General features: G+C 42.1%; 1 protein-coding gene across 6 annotated transcripts in view; it reads right to left on the reverse strand.

Annotated features, from left to right (window-relative positions):
* Positions 1-202: 202 nt before the first annotated feature.
* The window catches only part of osmr (oncostatin M receptor), a 33,009-nt gene continuing 14,185 nt past the window's right edge, over positions 203-19,026 (reverse strand). For 4 of the 6 annotated variants that reach the window (XM_045708842.1, XM_014174916.2, XM_014174915.2 and 1 more), the window contains 13 exons: positions 12,814-12,943; positions 12,474-12,622; positions 12,081-12,259; positions 11,552-11,693; positions 11,379-11,461; positions 11,020-11,233; positions 3,981-4,166; positions 3,700-3,801; positions 3,399-3,566; positions 3,149-3,301; positions 2,324-2,405; positions 2,093-2,177; positions 203-1,862 (listed from right to left, as the gene is read on the reverse strand). In XM_045708842.1, the coding sequence (XP_045564798.1) occupies positions 1,302-1,862; positions 2,093-2,177; positions 2,324-2,405; positions 3,149-3,301; positions 3,399-3,566; positions 3,700-3,801; positions 3,981-4,166; positions 11,020-11,233; positions 11,379-11,461; positions 11,552-11,693; positions 12,081-12,259; positions 12,474-12,622; positions 12,814-12,943 (2,234 nt within the window). In that variant the 3' untranslated portion in view covers positions 203-1,301. Of the gene's footprint in view, positions 1,863-2,092; positions 2,178-2,323; positions 2,474-3,148; positions 3,302-3,398; positions 3,567-3,699; positions 3,802-3,980; positions 4,167-11,019; positions 11,234-11,378; positions 11,462-11,551; positions 11,694-12,080; positions 12,260-12,473; positions 12,623-12,813; positions 12,944-19,026 lie in introns of those variants that run through there. The other 2 variants (XM_014174917.2, XR_006762241.1) reach the window with 2 other exon arrangements.

A 19,026-nucleotide genomic window follows, 5' to 3' on the forward strand; every position in this document is an offset into this window, starting at 1 on the left:
CTACAGACCTGGGTTCGATCCCGGCCTGTATCACAACCGGCCGTTATCAGGAATCCCATAGGGCGGTGCACAATTGACCCAGGCTCCTGATCTGATTCTAAGACTGTTATTCAAATGGCAACCCAGACTATTTGCATTATATCCCCCCCCCACACACATACATATTGATGCTACACAGACACACACTTTCACACACTTCACATACGCTGCTGCTATGCTGTTTATTATCTATCCTGATTGCCTAGACACTTTTACCCTTACCTACATTTACATATTATTTCAATCAGTGGTGGAGAAAGTACTCAAATGTCATACTTGAGTAAAAGCAAAGATACCTTACTAGAAAATGACTCAAGTAAAAGTGAAAGTCACCCAGTAAAATACTACTTCAGTAAAAGTCTAAAAGTATTTGGTTTTAAATATACTTTAGCATCAAAAGTAAATGTAATCACAAAAATATATCAAAAAGTAAAAGTATAAATCATTTCAAGTTCCTTATATTCAGCAAAACAGACTGCACAATTCTTTTGGGGACAGATAGCCAGGGGCACACTCCAACACTCAGACATAATTTACAAACAAAGCATTTGTGTTTAGTGAGTCCGCCAGATCAGAGGCATTAGGGATGACCAGGAATGTTCCCTTGATAAATGTGTGAATTGGACCATTTTCCTGTCAAAATGTGACAAGTTCTTTTGGGTGTCAGGGAAAATGTATGGAGTAAAAAGTACATTAGTTTCTTTTGGAATGTAGTGAAGTAAAAGTAAAAGTTGCCAAAAATATAAATAGTGAAGTAAGGTACAGATACCCCAAAAAACTACTTAAGTAGTACTTTAAAGTATTTTTACTTAAGTACTTTACACCACTAATCTCAATTATCTCAACTACCTCATACCCCTGCACATTGACTCGGTACCGGTACTCCTCGTTACTATTCTTTTAGTGTGTTACTATTTCCTTTTTTTCTCCTTTCTTATTTGCATTTTTATCTCACTTTTTAACTGAATTGTTGGTTAAGGGCTCGTAAGTAAGCATTTCAAGGTAAAGTCTACACCTGTTGTATTCGGTGCATGTGACAAATACAATTTGATTTGATTTAGAAGGATAATTTAGTTGCTAATGGCAGCCAACACCGGTCGGTCTTCAAGTTGAGTTACTCAATGATAGGGGCAGCACTAAGCTAACCTGCAACGTCACTTCCTGGAGTAGCTCAAACTGAGCATGTTATGTCTACATGACTGACTTAATTTGGCTTCAGTGCGCTATTAAGTCTTCACATAGGAATGAATGGTGTCATGTAATCAATGGCTTTGTCCATTCATATATGCAGTCATTGACTTAACTAATGAGTCAGTGGTGATGTATCCATCAATATTCTCCAATAATGCCCCTGGTCGTAACTGCGGCCCCTCAGAAGGCTCGCTGGTGATGAGATTGGAGAGCTTGATTGGTGAGCTGGAGATGTCACTGCTGTCTGTGCCTCTGATTGGTTTCAGCTCAACGGATTGCTCCGCCCCCACAGAGGGGAAATAACTTCTGTTGGTGAGGCTTGTCTGGACTGAGCTATCCCAGACTTCTGTGGGTGACTGTGGACAGTACCCTTTTTGGTGCAGGTGTTGAGTAGAAGAGGATGGGCAGGGAGGTGAGAGGGAGGGCAAGGAGGAAGACATGGATGAAGAGTAGGAGGAAGGGTGCACAGGGCAGAATGAAGAGGAAGGAATGGTGGTGAAAGAGGAAGAAAGGCGGGGGAGTTTGGGGTGAATGAGAGGGGTCCTCTCTGACATGGTTGGCCTGACGCTCAAGATCTCGATGTCACTGCAGGCACAGTCCCCCACCTTGAGACACCGCAGCCTCTCACTGGTCTGTAGATGTGATGGACAGAATAGAGGATGAATGGAATCAGGCGAGAAGTTGTACAGTCATTCTATCAGATTGCAAAACAATAATTGTGACTATAACATACTGTACATCCGTTTATTCTCATCTGTTTAAGGTAAATCCAAATGAGAGAAAACACCTCGAACAAAGAGGCAGTACTCATCAACTTCAGACACATGAGACATATGAAAGCCTGTACAGAACTGCACGGTACCTCATGTAAGTGGAGGTCCAGTTCAATTGGTTTGATGTTCATCCCAGCCGGGTACCCAAACAGCTCCACTATACAACTCCTCAGCCTGGAGGATAGCCACAGAGGAGGTTAGACAGGGTTCACATTACACATTGACTGTTAAGGATGACATAGTGGTATGGAGGACCAATGTTAATCTTGAAAAATAAATTGTGCATGATAATGTTGACTGGATAGTGTTTAAAGTCTCACATTTTCCAGAATAGACACAGGAGGATGGCGAGCCCCAACAGCAGCAGGAGAGGAGTTAAGATCTTAGCCAGGAGAATAGAGGCTATCATAGGACACAGCAGCACATACTGTAACACCAGGTCATTACTACTGGGCTCAGAATGTCATGATCTAAAATACAAATGTGCTTTCAGATTTAAAAAGAGTGAGCAACACACCACATAATTGTGTGCCTCCGGGACATTAGACTTTATTTTAAAGGTAACATTTTATGTCAAAATGTAGAATTCCACCTAAATAGGCATACCCGAAAGTTATTATTTATCTTGATAGAGCCATAAACAATACCTAGTAATTATTGTACTGTCAGAAAGAACAAAATCTCCCCTTTCTGGTAAAAAGTATGTAGTCACTTGAGGACACAAAGTACACAGTATGAATTTTTTCCTATTCAACGAAAGTGGGGGAATGAAAGTAGGGCATGAAATGATTGAAATGCTTTCTAAATATAGTAACAATCAAATTCTAAACAACTTACTATAATATTTCCACTTCTCTTATAACTGTCAAATAAATATGATCATACTTAGTGACAGTGCAAAATTGGCACCATTTCACATAACTTATGACAGAGCAGCATGTGAAGCGGGACAACCAGAGCTATCACGGTGTGCTGTGCCGTTCACAGAACGTTCTGTACACAGAAAAGTTGGTCTGAAACCAGTCCAGAACCACTCAAAGTCCCATATATAAGGGACTTAACGTTTAAGAGGTTTTATTTAATACATTTCAGTATGACCCAGTCTGCCCCTGCCCCTAGAGTGCTCCAGCCGGAGTTTGACTCACGGATTGTCTGGGTCTTGACAGTTACAGTAGTTGGCGGGCCTGGTCCAACATTAGTGAGTGCACTCAGATGGAAGGTGTACTTCTGGTGCTCCTGCAGTCCTACTATGGTTAGAGACTTATTGTGGGGGTCCGCCACCATCTTGGTAAAAGGACCTAGATACAGGAAACACTGTGTCAGAGGAACAAATGCTCTCATGACTTCTTTTAAATGGAATTGCTTGTTACCCATGTTGATATTGATGATACCCACTTCGCACATGACCTGGTGACCTCTGAGACCCTGTCTTGTGCACGGTTACCAAGTAACCAGTGATGAACCCTGGGTGAGAGTGGTCGTCCTCATGGTAACGCCACTCCAGTGTCACAGAAGAGGAAGTTGTTCTAATGGGCTCAACCAGCCTGGGAGACTGGACAGGCTCTATAGGTTGAGAGAAAGGAGGAAGAGAGAAAGAGAGGGGAAGGGGTTGAACATGAGAGAGAGATATCCCCTACAACTTTCACAACCCATCTCTTACTTGTCACAACACATAATCACAACGTAACTCACTCACTGAGTTCCTGGGAGTAGCCAGTGCGGATCCCCAGTAGTTTGTCTCCTTCGTCAGTGCAGCCATATATATCAAAGGTGTACCTATGACCCGCTTTAAAATCCCCTGCAAAATATATATATTGTAACTAAAAAGGTAGTGCCAGTAGGCTTTAAGTTGAAATAGATTGGACAATTACCATTTTCTTTGTCACTACTGTGATTACAGTATAACTACACAGCGACTTCATGTAAAATGTTACCTACAAGGATAATGGTGGTGTGTGTAAACTTGTTATGTGATACCTGCTGGTAGGGACACTGATGTGTTTCCCACTGGCACCTTCCTCCATTGCAGAGTGCAGGAAACTCCGCTTCCCACTGTGCACCACTCCACAGTGTACCCACAAGTGACAGCTTCCTGCTCTTTCCAGATGAGGTGGAAGCCTCCGCTGGCACTGCCACTCACACACGTGGCATTCCGAAGATACTCTGGACGAAGAACAACAAGAGAGCTAGAGACAGTCTCACTCACACAACTGTTGTAGGCCCAAAGAAGAGCAACCTGTGTATAACTGTAACAGCAGTAAGACAAGAATGTTGGCTCAGTTATCAGCACAGGTATCAGCACAAGAATTGGAAAATATGTTGGTACAACCGTTTTGGAACAGGTGTTGGCACAAAGCAGGCAGGTATAGAGGGCTTGCAGTTGACGTACGACGCCTCCTGGCAGCCATGTTGGAAGACCACCGCATTAATTCTTACGACAACAACAGCTGAGTGGCTACCCCAAATTGCATGATAACAGTGCCTAAAAAAAATTACACCAAGGAGACAAGATTCAAGAACTGTCAGAAAAGCAAAGAAACTGTTTTGCCTGTCAAGACCTGAACCCAGACAGCTGTCATTACAGGGTCTGTTCCGATCATTTCATCACTGGTAAGTCTGATTTCAAGTTTAGTTGTTAGCTGTTATGCTAACCAGGTGTTAAAAACAAGACCAAGTTAGCCAACATTAGCTAGCTAGAAAGCTTGTAGTCTAGCTATTAGCATGTGTCTCTTACATAGGCGGTGCATGAGTTAAGTTTTGGGGAAGCAACTTTTTCACCATAACAATTCACCTTTAATAAAGCATTTCATGCATCTATCATTGCACTTGCATACTAATGTAAGCCTACTATTCCTAATTTGATGAGTAGATTGGATAGTCATAATTGAGGCTATTAATGAGGGCTTGGACCATGATGTTGTCAAAGACTCCAGCCACCCTAGTCATAGACTGTTCTCTCTGCTACCGCACGGCAAGCGGTACCGGAGCGCCAAGTCTAGGTCCAAGAGGCTTCTAAACAGATTCTACCCCTAAGCCATAAGACTTCCCCCCCCCCTCCACACCACTGCCACTCTCTGGTGTCATCTATGCATAGTCACTTTAATTAACTGTACCTACATGTACTGTACATACTACCTCAACTAACCGGTGCCCCTGCACATTGACTCTGTACCGGCACTGTATATATTGTTATTTTTTACTGCTGCTCTTTAATTACTTCTTAATTTAGCCTCTTATTCTTATCCGTATTTTTTGAAACTGCACTGTTGGTTAGGGGCTCGTAAGTAAGCATTTCACTGTGACTAATACAATTTGATTTGATCTCAACTTGCTCATTTTCCACATTATTTGTTACAAGATTTATTTGAGTTTTAGGGTTTAGTGAATGTTTTGTCCCAAATACAATGCTTTTAGTTTTAAAAATATTTAGGGCTAACTTATTCCTTGCCACCAACTCTGAAACTAACTGCAGCTCTTTGTTAAGTGTTGCAATCATTTCAGTCGCTGAAGTAGCTGACATGTATAGTGTTGAGTCATCTGCATACATAGACATTATAGCTTTATGCAAAGCCAGTGGTATGTCATTAGTAAAAATGGAAAAAAGCAAGGGGCCTAAACAGCTACCCTGGGGAATTCCTGATTCTACCTGGATTATGTTTGAGAGGCTTCCGTTAAAGAACACCCTCTGTGTTCTGTTATACAAGTAACTCTTTATCCACATTATAGCAGAGGGTGTAAAGCCATAACAAATTCGTTTTTCCATGATCAATAATGCCAAAAGCTGCACTGAAGTCTAACAAGACAGCCAACACAATCATTTTATCATCAATTTCTCTCAGCCAATCATCAGTAATTTGTGTAAGTGCTGTGCTTGTTGAGTGTCCTTCCCTATACGCGTGCTGAAAGTCTGTTGTCAATTTGTTTACTGTGAAATAGCATTGTATCTGGTCAAACACCATTTTTTCCAGAAGTTTACTAAGGGTTGGTAACAGGCTGATTGGTCGGCTATTTGAGCCAGTAAAGGGGGCTTTACTGTTCATGGGAAGCCGAATGACTTTAGTTTCCTTCCAGGCCTGAGGGCATACACTTTCTAGTAGGCTTAAATTGAAGATGTGGCAATATCGTCTGCTATTATCCTGTCATTTTCCATACCTTCAGGCTCTGATCAGGCCCTACACCCAAACAAGGGCACTGCGTTCATCCACCTCTGGCCTGCTGGCCCCCCTACCTCTGAGGAAGCACAGTTCCCGCTCAGCCCAGTCAAAACTGTTCGCTGCTCTGGCACCCCAATGGTGGAACAAGCTCCCTCACGACGCCAGGACAGCGGAGTCAATCACCACCTTCCGGAGACACCTGAAACCCCACCTCTTTAAGGAATACCTAGGATAGGATAAAGTAATCCTTCTAACCCCCCCCGCCTTAAAAGATTTAGATGCACTATTGTAAAGTGGTTGTTCCACTGGATATCATAAGGTGAATGCACCAATTTGTAAGTCGCTCTGGATAAGAGCGTCTGCTAAATGACTTAAATGTAATGTAAATAAAATGTAATTTTCCATCCAGATTGTTGGACTCCGGTGGTTTGTCACTGTTGATAGACAACAATAATTTTTTCCACTTCTTCCACACATAATTCAAAAGTACAATTTTTGTCTTTCATAATTCTGTCATACTTGGATGTGTAGTGTCAGCGTTTGTTGCTGGCATGTCATCCCTAAGTTTGCTTACCTTGCCAATGAAAAAGTCATTAAAGTAGTTGGCAATATCAGTGGGCTTTGTGATGAATGAGCCATGTGATTCAATGAATGATGGAGCCTAGTAGTCTTTTTCCCCCAAAATGTCATTTAAGGTGCCGCAAAGCTTTTTACTACACTGCTCAAAAAAATAAAAGGGAACACTTAAACAACACAATGTAACTCCAAGTCAATCACACTTCTGTGAAATCAAACTGTCCACTTAGGAAGCAACACTGATTGACAATAAATTTCACCTACTTGTCAATGTTATATGACATAAACATTGACAAGTAGGCTATGGTGTAATGGAATATTTTGCCTTGTGTGGTAGGTTTTGACACTCTTATGTAGGTGTCATAACCAGCCATAAAAGTACTACCTTGGTAGGTTCTGACACTCTTATGTAGGTGTCATAACCAGCCACAAAATAACACAATATACAGTACCAGTCAAAGGATTGGACACACCTACTCATTCAAGGGTTTTTCTTTATTTTTACTATTTTCTACATTGTAGAATAATAGTGAAGACATCAACACTATGAAATAACACATATGGAATCATGTATTAACCAAAAAAAGTGTTGAACAAATCAAAATATATTTTATATTTGAGATTCTTCAAAGTAGCCACCCTTTGCCTTGATGACGGCTTTGACACTCTTGCCACTCTCTCAACCAGCTTCATGAGGTAGTAACCTGGAATGCATTTCAATTAACAGGTGTGCATTGTTTAAAGTTAATTCCACAAATTTCTTTCCTTAATGCGTTTGAGCCAATCAGTTGTGTTGTGACGTGGTAGGGGTGGTATACAGAAAATAGCCCTATTTGGTAAAAGACCAAGTACATATTATGGCAAGAACAGCTCAAATAAGCAAAGAGAAATGACAGTCCATCGTTACTTTAAGACATGAAGCTCGGTGAATACGGAACATTTCAAGAACTTTAAAAGTTTCTTCAAGTGCAGTCGCAAAAACCATCAAGTGCTATGATGAAACTGTCTCTCATGAGGACCGCCAAAGGAAAGGAAGACCCAGAGTTACCTCTGCTGCATAGGATAAATTCATTAGTTAACCTCTATGGGCTACTCAACAGCCAGTTGAATCCTGTGGCGCGTTATTCAAATACCTTAGATATGATATTACTTCAATTTTTCAAAAATATGACTATTTTACACCATTTTAAAGATAAGACTCTCGTTAATCTAACCACACTGTCCGATTTCAAAAAGGCTTTACAACGAAAGCAAAACATTAGATTATGTCAGCAGAGTACCCAGCCAGAAATAATCAGACACCCATTTTTCAAGCTAGCATATAAATGTCACAAAAACCAAAACCACAGCTAAATGCAGCACTAACCTTTGATGATCTTCATCAGATGACAACCCTAGGACATTATGTTATACAATACATGCATGTTTTGTTCAATCAAGTTCATATTTATATCAAAAACCAGCTTTTTACATTAGCATGTGACTAGCATTCCCACCGAACACTGCCGGTGAATTTACTAAATTACTCACGATAAACGTTCACAAAAAGCATAACAATTATTTTAAGAATTATAGATACAGAACTCCTCTATGCACTCGATATGTCCGATTTTAAAATAGCTTTTCGGTGAAAGCACATTTTGCAATATTCTCAGTAGATAGCCCGGCATCACAGGGCTAGCTATTTAGACACCCAGCAGGTTTAGCACTCATCAAAGTCAGATATACTATAAGAAAAATGTTATTACCTTTGTTGTCTTCGTCAGAATGCACTCCCGGGACTTCTACTTCAATAACAAATGTTGGTTTGGTCCAAATTAATCCATCGTTATATCCAAACAGTGGCGTTTTGTTCGTGCGTTCTAGACACTATCCTAAAGGGTAAATAAGGGTGACGAGCATGGCGCAATTCGTGACAAAAGAATTCTAAATATTCCATTACCGTACTTCGAAGCATGTCAACCGCTGTTTAAAATCAATTTTTATGCCATTTTTCTCATAAAAAAGCGATAATATTCCGACCGGGAATCTGCGTTTATATAAACAGACAAAGGAAAAGAAAGCATTCGGTCGAAGCGGGCACGCGCCTAAGCCCATAGTACTCTGAGTGACCACTTGCCAAAAGCGATAAAGTGTTTCAGCCAGAGCCTGCCTCGATATCGTTCAACTTTTTCCCGGGCTCTGAGACCCTATGGAAGACGTAGGAAGTGTCACGTTATTGCACAGATCCTGAGTCTTCAATAAAAAGAGCCAAGATGAAACACTACTTCTCAGACAGGCCACTTCCTGCTTGAAATCTTCTCAGGTTTTGGCCTGCCATAGGAGTTCTGTTATACTCACAGACACCATTCAAACAGTTTTAGAAACTTTAGGGTGTTTTCTATCCAAAGCCAATAATTATATGCATATTCTAGTTACTGGGCAGGAGTAGTAACCAGATTAAATCGGGTACGTTTTTTATCCAGCCGTGTCAATACTGCCCCCTAGCCCTAACAGGTTAACTGCACCTCAGATTGCAACCCAAATAAATGCTTCACAGAGTTCAAGTGACAGACACCTCAACATCAACTGTTCAGAGGAAACTGCGTGAATCAGGCCTTCATGGTCTAACTGCTGCAAAGAAACCACTACTAAAGGACACCAATAAGAAGAAGAGACTTGCTTGGGCCAAGAAACATGAGCAATGGACATTAGATCGGTGGAAATCTGTCCTTTGGTCACCCGAGTCCAAATTTGAGATTTTTGGTTCCATCCTCCGTGTCTTTGTCAGACGCAGAGTAGGTGAACGGATGAGGTGTTATGGTGTGGGGGTGCTTATGGTGTGGGGGTGCTTTGCTGGTGACACTGTCTGTGATTTATTTAGAACTCAAGGTACACTTAACCAGCATGGCTACCACAGCATTCTGCAGCAATACGCCATCTCATCTGGTTTGAGCTTAGTGGGACTATTATTTGATTTGCACAGGACAATGACCCAAAACACACCTCCAGGCTGTGTAAGGGCGATTTGATCAATAAGGAGAGTGATCGAGTGCTACGTCAGATGACCTGGCCTCCACAATCAGCCGACCTTAACCCAATTGAGATGGTTTGGGATGAGTTTGACCGCATAGTGAAGGAAAAGCAGCCAATAAGTGCTCAGCATATGTGGGAACTCCTTCAAGACCGTTGGAAAATCATTCCTCATGAAGCTGGTTGAAAGAATGCCGAGAGTGTGCAAAGCTGTCATCATGACTGGTACTATATGTCAAATGAGTGTTATGACCATATTATGACAGGTTATGTCAGCTGTTATGACATATGACATGGCTATGACCATGTCATAACGTGCTATGACGCTGGGTGTTACCAAAAAAAGTAAATACCAGAGGTGGCCAACCTCTCTCCCTGATCTACTTGATGAGCATACTTCTATTTCAGCCCAGCAATAGCACACTTGATAATCAACCCTTTTAGGTTTGATAAACTGAATCAGGTGTGTTAGTGCTGAGCTGGAACCCAAACTTGCACACCCAGCAGGGTTGGCCTCCTCCAGACTTTAGAACTGTATTTTTGTAACCCATGGTATACAAGGATGTCCCTTTATTTTCTTGGGACATTCATTGGGACCTCGTCACCTGCAGACAGGGTTTCACAGTGCTTTGTATCTGAGGACAGAAAACATCATAAAGAAACAGGCTGCATTATACTCAAATGATACAGTACTGAATGTTTCTATATCTCTCGTCCTTATAGTTTCTCACTAGGGACTGGAAGCAACGTCCTCCCACAAAGGTACCTCCCCTATCCAGAGTAGCCTACTCTCTCTTCTTTGACAGCTGGAACTGCTAGCTAATCCTTTCACCCTATCCCGTGGCTGTTAGCTAGCTAGCTACCAAGCTACAAATGCATTTCCAGCTTGTGTTTTTAAGTTACAATGATAAGCTCATTGTTAGACGGTGATATTTAATTCACTTAGCTAGCTATACCGCATGTAAAGCTAGCAGCTCATTTGGGTTAGCCTGCACACTAAGTTCCTGTAGCTAGCTTATAATACATAGTTAAAAAGATATATATTTACTTGAATAGGTTCTCCCACTGCCTCTGTTTTCTGGGTCCTTAGAAAGATTAAATAAAGGGCAATCTTCCAGAAGTTTCCGGTGGTAGCAAAACGCAGCCATTCTGTAGACGATTAGAGGACTTCCACCATATTGACTCTGGTCATCCAACATGGCGCCTGGTGTGTTTGCTAGGTGATTTGTGATGCAACTGCGAGCTCTCTATTGCCACAGGTGTTGATAACTGACCTATTCTCTCCACCGGAGGTATGGTGATGTGGCCTGGGGGGGAGGAGCCAGGCTGAATAACAGCCTGGATGATCATGTCACATTGCCCTGGGCCAATGGAGATCTCAGTCTGTGTCTGCTCTCTGTTCCTCCACAGGATCCACTGGAACCCCTCCTGCCTCCAACGTACCTTGTAGCCCTGGATTTTTACACTAGATGCCGAGCCACTTAATTGCTGAGGAGAAAGAGAGAGATGTTCATGTGCTGAGATTTGATCAGCACAATGTAAGACCGGGTTCAACACTCAATAAACCAATAATCTGAACTGTCTTTCTCTCCTCGTCTCCTCTCCTTCATCTCATCCAGCAGTAAGGCCTCACCGGGGTCCAGAGCAGAGTGACATTGCGCTGACCATGGGACAGCAATCTGACCTTCCTCCACACATCCAGCGTCACCAGGGGGTCTGCACAAAGAAGCAGGAAGAGGGCTCATCAACCCATCAATAAACCTTCAAAAAGAAGTAACTTCACCACTCCACTATGATAGGACTCACAGGTAGTGAAGTGCGTGGGTTGTGTCCACTCTCCCTCTAGGTTCCCTCTCACAGCACAGCGCACCCTGGTGGCGTAAAGGGTGTTGGGCGAGAGCTGCTCCAGGCTGACATCACAACGTTCGTCCGAACCTCCATTGCACACCTGATGCGAACACAGCCACAGGACAAGACAGAATGTCACTGGGTTTATATCAGACCCATGTGGAACACCTGTATTCATTAATGCAAACTGCAGCAAAACATTTTGCAATGGAAAACAGTTTGCAACAAAGAGTTTCCATTGGACAAATTCAGGTAGGTCCTTCCTCGTTTTGTCCTGTTTGCTTCCGTTTGTTTCCTTGTGAATACACCGCTGATCCATCAGTGGTAGTGTGGTGTAGTTCAGTCTAGACAAAACATCACACATTTGAAGGACAGCCACTAAAAACATGTCAGAATGGACAAGAGACCATTCTGTCAAAGCTGATGAGCTAGTGTGAGCTATATTGATAATTACATTTTGTCACCTGTCAATGATTGTTTTTCTCACCATGGATGTGCTCTGTAGGTCTGCTGCTTCAGCCAGGCGTGTTAGTCTCCTAGGCTCTACTGGGTCTGCTGTGACCTGGCAGAAGAGCTCCAACCCAGACAGGTTCCCCCTCATAACCCAGGACACGTTGGCTTCAGTCACCCCTGGACTCACTTTCACTCCCTCTGGGACTGGGAACACTTCACACACACAGCATGCAAATACAATAGATCTTATTATCTAGATACCACTGATGATCAAAACATTGTCACACTAAAGGTGGTATAGGAGCAAATGGAGACTTTTTTTCCAATGTTGTGGGTGCTCACCAACATTACTCATTGAATGTTAGCCATAAACAGTGTTGTAATATAAGAGCTGTATGACATTTATCTCAGTATTTCCCGTCCTCACCTCTGTCAGTGATGTTGAAGCTGTAGCTTTGTTTCTCCTCTCCTAGCTGGTTTCTGACTACCACTGAGACATGATACCACTCTAAGCCTGGGACAGCCTGGAACCTGCAGGACCACTCACCACACTTGATAAGATCCTCACCAGTGTTCCTGCACAAACACAGTGGAGGGAGAGGTAAGAGATGTGTCTGACACAGTATGATCATTGTGCCTCCATGTGCTAATAATCTGTTGAGAGAGAGAACACCTGAGGAAGCTGGTGAGTGGAGCTATACGAGTTTGTGTGTGTGTGTGTGTGTGTGTGTGTGTGTGTGTGTGTGTGTGTGTGTGTGTGTACTCACTTTATGTGAAGGGTGTGTGTGCGTTTGTAGGGTTCATACAGGTTAGCTGGTCTACCAGGGTTCCAGGTGCAGATAACAGTTCTCAGGTCCTCAGTCCCGCAGCTCAGGTTCTCAGGCCTCTGGGGACAAACTAGATCACAAACAGAAAGTAATGGTGAGGTGAACTAGAAAAGGTACATTTTTTTAAGAAAATGTATGTTCTTGCTTTAGTTGCCTTAAAGGCCCAGTGCAGTCAAAAACGTGATTTCCTGTGTTTTATATATGTATCCAAACTATGAAGTTAGAATAATACTGTGAAATTGTGCAAATTATAATAATGCCCTTTTAGTGTAAGAGCTGTTTGGAAAGACCGCCTGCATTGGCCCTTTAATGGCGTATGTGGAATTAGAATGGAGCAACTGACTTAACACAGTCATGAAACGTATTTACTTGGCTAGGTCATTCCTACAATCCAGCGCCTTTTCTGTCCCCAGGAAATATCACCTCTTATTTAGTGTAAAATGTGGATTCCAAAGGCCTTTAAATATAAAGTTTGGTGTCGTTCAGCATAAAACAAAAAGCTATCAATCTCAAAGATAATTTTATGCATTTTGTTTCTGGTGGACGAAGGCGTTTTTGCCACATCCCCGCTATTCATCAACTTCTAAATTATGAGAAATATAAGCCATTCAAAATATAATATTCAAAATCTTTCTTCATTTTCTTTATAATCCTACCGTAATTTCCGGACTATTAAGCGCACCTGAATATAAGCCGCACCCACTGAATTAAATGTTTTATTTTGAACATAAATAAGCCGCACATGTCTATAAGCCGCAGGTGCCTACCGGTACATTGAAACAAATGAACTTTACACAGGCTTTAACGAAACACGGCTTGTAACAAAAATAAATGCCGTGTCATTGTTTAAGCCACGGGGTTCAAAGCGTGGGAAAAAAGTTGCGGCTTATAGTCCGGAATTTACGGTACTTAAAATCTCTCTCATCATCCTTTTTTTTCATGATTATTGTATTTATTATTATTATATTTAAGATTTTCTGTGTGTCCTTGATTTTACTTTCCACCCTGTTAGTTTGTAGTAATTCCTCTTTAAAAACAAATAGCCCCCCTTGAATGTTTTGGTACATCTACCGGAAAGCCCTCTTTGTTTACAGCTATTCAGCATGTTAACACCCTCTTAAGACTTAGCCCCACCCATCTCTTTAAGGATTCATGTCAGGCCATGTGCTAAACAGAGTGACTAAGGTAGTGTAGTAAACAACCAAAGCTTTCAAGACTAAAAGTGCTTTAAGTAGTAGCCTACAATAAGGAAAAACTCCAGGTAAAAATACACTTTGTCTAGTCCTTGGCCTATATCCTAATCTGACTTTGAAAGTGTCCAGATAAAAATATTATATAAATATTGTATAATTATTAGATGACGCTTACCCAGACACTTGTCTACATTGATTGGTCATGTGAAAGAAATGCTATAACCACCCCCCAGCCACATCTAGCTAAGTGGATAGGTCACTATTGTCTAGACATGTACACATGTCCATGAATACAATAGATGGCCGTAATCACCCCCAGACACATCTGGCTAACTTGATGGGATGTCTTTTGTTTAGACATGTAGCTAGCTGGCTCTCTTAACAATGAACCATAATCCCAACCCATAGCTACAGTACAAACGGATTGTCATAGCTAGCCACCATGCATGAAATGCTGGAGTATGATTTTGCATGTAGCTAAAGTTAACCAATTAGGTTCAGTTTTAGCAAGCTAGCTAACATTAGGCTATAACTAGCAATGTCACACCCTGATCTGTTTCACCTGTCCTTGTGATTGTCTCCACCCCCTCCAGGCGTCGCTTATTTTCCCTGGTGTATTTATCCCTGTGTTTCCTGTCTCTCTGTGCCAGTTCGTCTTGTATGTCTTTCAAGTCAACCAGCGTGTTCTCCTGTACTCCTGCTTCTATTCTCTTTTTGCAAGTCCTCCCGGTTTTGACCCTTGCCTGTTTTCTGGACTCCGTACCCGCCTGCCTGACCATTCTGCTTGCCCTGACCTCGAGCCTGCCTGCCACTCTGTACCTCCTGGACTCTGAACTGGTTTTGACCTTTTGCCTGTCAACAACCATTCTCTTGCCTACCCCTTTTGGATTCATTAATAAATATCAAAGACTCAAACCATCTGCCTCCCATGTCTGCATCTGGGTCTCGCCTTGTGCCCTTATAAGCAATGCAAATGGATTTCTGAGAAACAAATAATATTACTACACAGATTATACTTGTAATGTTAGCTAGCGAGCCAGCAAGCTAACGTTCACTAGCTAGCTAACAGTACTCTTTGTATTTGTATTTATTATGGATCCCCATTAGCTGCTGGCAAAGTAGGAGCTACTCTTTTTGGGGTCCAGCAAAAACAGTACAATACATTCACAACAGATTTCACAACACATTAAGTGTGGGCCCTCAGGCCTCTACTACCACATATCTACAACACTAAATTCATGTGTACGTGTGTGTATAGTGCATGTTATTGTGTGTTTGTATGCATGTGTCTGTGCCGATGTTTGTGTTGCTTCACAGACCCCTCTGTTCTATAAGGTGTGTTTTGATCTGTATTTTAAATCAAATTTTATTGATTGCATGAGTTACTAAATGCGGAATAGAGTTCTGTGTAGTCATGACTCTATGTAGTACAGTGCATCTCCCATAGTATGTTCTGGACTTGAGGACTGTGAAGAGAACTCTGGTGGCATGATTGTGGGGTATGCATGGGTGTCTGAGCTGTGTGCCAGTAGTTCAAACAGACAGCTCGGAGCATTCAACATGTCAATACCTCTCACAAATACAAGTAGTGATGAAGTCAATATCTCCTCCATTTTGAGCCTGGAGAGATTGACGTGTTAACTCTCTGTGTGCATCCAAGGGCCAGCCGTGTTGCCCTGTTCTGAGCCAATTGCAATTTTCCTAAATCCCTCTTTGTGGCACCTGATCACACGACTGAACAGTGGTCCAGGTGCGACAAAAATAGGGCGTGTAGGACTTGCCTTGTTGATAGTGCTGTTAAACCTGTTGAGGAAAGACGTTCTGCCAGCTGAACCCCTCGCCAACAGCCAGTGAAATAGCAGGGCGCCAAATTCAAAACAACATACCAGCATTATACACCATTTTAAAGATAAACTTCTCGTTAATCCAACCACAGTGTCCGATTTCAAAAAGGCTTTACGGCGAAAGCATACCATTAGATTATGTTAGGACAGCACCTAGACAAGAAAAACCACACAGCCATTTTCCAAGCAAGGAGAGGCGTCACAAAAAACAGAAATACAGCTAAAATTAATCACTAACCTTTGACAACCTTCTTCAGATGACACTCCCAGGACTCAATGTTACACAATACATGTATGTTTTGCTCGATAAAGTTAATATTTATATCCAAAAACCCCACTTTACATACAGCGTGTAATGTTCAGAAATGTTTTGCCTCCAAAACTTCCAGTGAATGAGCACATCAATTTACAGAAATACTCATCATAAACATTGATAAAAGATACAAGTGTTATGCACAGAATTAAAGATAAACTTCTCTTTAATGAAACCGCTGTCAGATTTCAAAAAAGCTTTACGGTGAAAGCACACCTTGCAATAATCTGACTACAGCGCTCAGCCACAACAACAAGCCATTCAGATACCCACCATGTTGTGGAGTCAACAAAAGTCAGAAATAGCATTATAAATATTCACTTACCTTTGATGATCTTCATCGGAATGCACTCCCAGGGATCCCAGTTCCACAATAAATGTTTGTTTTGTTTCGATAAAGTCCATATTTATTTCCAAATACCTCCTTTTTGTTCGCGCGTTCAATTCACTATTCCCAATGCTCTATGCGCGAGCACAAAGTTGAGATGAAAAGTCAAAAAAAGTTATATTACAGTTTGTAGAAACATGTCAAACAATGTATAGAATCAATCTTTAGGATGTTTTTATCATAAATCTTCAATAATATTCCAACCGGACAATTCCTTTGTCTTTAGAAATGAAAAGGAACTCAGCTCGCTCTCACGGGAGTGCGCGTGACTGAGCTCATGGCATTTTGCCAGACACCTGGTTCCAATAGCTCTTATTCTCTTCCCATTCACAGTAGAAGCCTGAAACAACGTTCTAAAGACTGTTGACATCTGGTGGAAGCCTTAGGAAGTGCAATATGACCCCACAGACACTGTATATTCGATAGGCAATCACTTGAAAAACTACAAACCTCAGATTTCCAACTTCCTGGTTGGATTTTTTCTCAGGTTGCCGCCTGCCATACGAGTTCTGTTATACTCACAGACATCATTCAAACAGTTTTAGAAACTTCAGAGTGTTTTCTATCCAAATCTACTAATAATATGCATATATTAGCTTCTGGGCTTGAGTAGCAGGTAGTTTACTCTGGGCAAGCTTTTCATCCGAACGTGAAAATACTGCCCACTATCCCAATGAAGATAAGAAGGCAGAGCAGGGCTTTATTATGGACAGACTTCTCACCATCTTAGCTACTGTTGTATCAAAAGTGTTTTGACCATGACAGTTTACAATCCAGGGTTACTCCAAGCAGTTTAGTCTCCTCATCTTGCTCAATTTTCACATTATTCATTACAAGATTTAGTTGAGGTTTAGGGTTTAGTGAATGATTTGTCCCAAATACAATGCATTTAGTTTTTGAAATATTTAGGACTAACTTATTTCCAAGATGGCATAGCAGTACAGACGTGGTTTGTCGTCCTCTCGTTTACTTTTAGTTTTTTTCGTATTTTTTGTATATATTTCAATTTATTTTTCAATCTCTTTTCCATTTTTAAATGAAATATACCTTCCGGTAACCCGCCTCACTCAATGTGACACGGATCCGCAATTTTTTAACGACCTTATAGCCAGAACCTCAATCAGTGGCTAACCAGCTAATTAGCTACTAGCTATTTAGTCATTGTTAGCCACTGCTAGCAGCCTTTACCTTCTGCACTGGCACCAGCCATTTTTTGCCTGGATAATACCTGCCAGCCTCGGACTGTTTTTCTCCAATACAACGCCGGATTCCTGCCATAAACCCTGGACCATTACTCCTGATCATCACAGCTAGCTAGCTGCCACCTAATGACCCAGCCCCTAAGCTAGCCCTGAGCCAGGCCCACCTCCCGGCCTACTCTGTGATCACCCGGCTACTCAGCCGTTGCCTCCCGGACTCTACCCCCAACACAGCTAGAATCCACAACTCCACCGGATACTTGCCGTAAGCTCTGGACCTTTGCATCGGATCATCGCTGCTAGGTAGCTGCTACCGAGTGGCTATAGTGGCTAACGCCCTGGCCCCCCGAAGCTAGCACCAGTTAGCCGCAAGCCAGGCGCCTCTCCCGGCTAGCAAACGAAATTACTACAACTACAATAAGCTGTGTTGTCTTACCCGTTGTTTTTTTAGCTAGCTCTCCCCATCAACATCTCTGATTGCTTTATGCCTCTCTCAAATGTCAATATGCCTTGTATACTGTTGTTTAAGATAGTTATCATTGTTTTAGCTTACTGTGGAGGCCCTAGTCCCACTCTACATGCCTCAGATACCTCCTTTGTCCTCCCACACATGCAGTGACCTCACCCAGTATAACCAGCATGTCCAGAGATGCAACCACTCTTATCATCACTCAGTGCCTGGGCTTACCTCCACTGTACCTGCACCCCACCATACCCCTGTCTGCACATTATGCCCTGAATCTATTCTACCAGGCCCAGAATCTGCTCCTTTTATTCTCTGTCCCCAACGCACTAGACGACCAGTTTTGATAGCCTTTAGCCGAACCCTCATCCTACTCTTCCTCTGTTCCTCGGGTGATGTGGAGTTTAACCCATGCCCTGTGTGTCCCCAGGCACTCTCATTTCTTGACTTCTGTAATCGAAAAAGCCTTGATTTCATGCATGTTAACATCAGAAGCCTTCTCCCTAAGTTTGCTTTACTCACTGCTTTAGCACACTCCGCCAACACTGATGTTCTTGCCATGTCTGAATCCTGGCTTAGGAAGGCCCCCTAAAATTCTGAGATTTACATACCCAACTACAACATTTTCCGTCAAGATAGAGCTGCCAAAGGGGGAGGAGTTGCAATCTACTGCAGAGATAGCTTGCAAAGTTCTGTCATACTTTCCAGGTCTATGTCCAAACAGTTCGAGCTTCTAATTTTTTAAAATTAATC

The sequence above is a fragment of the Salmo salar genome, chromosome ssa26 (genome assembly GCF_905237065.1).
Source record: "Salmo salar chromosome ssa26, Ssal_v3.1, whole genome shotgun sequence".
NCBI classification, from domain to species: Eukaryota; Metazoa; Chordata; class Actinopteri; order Salmoniformes; family Salmonidae; genus Salmo; species Salmo salar.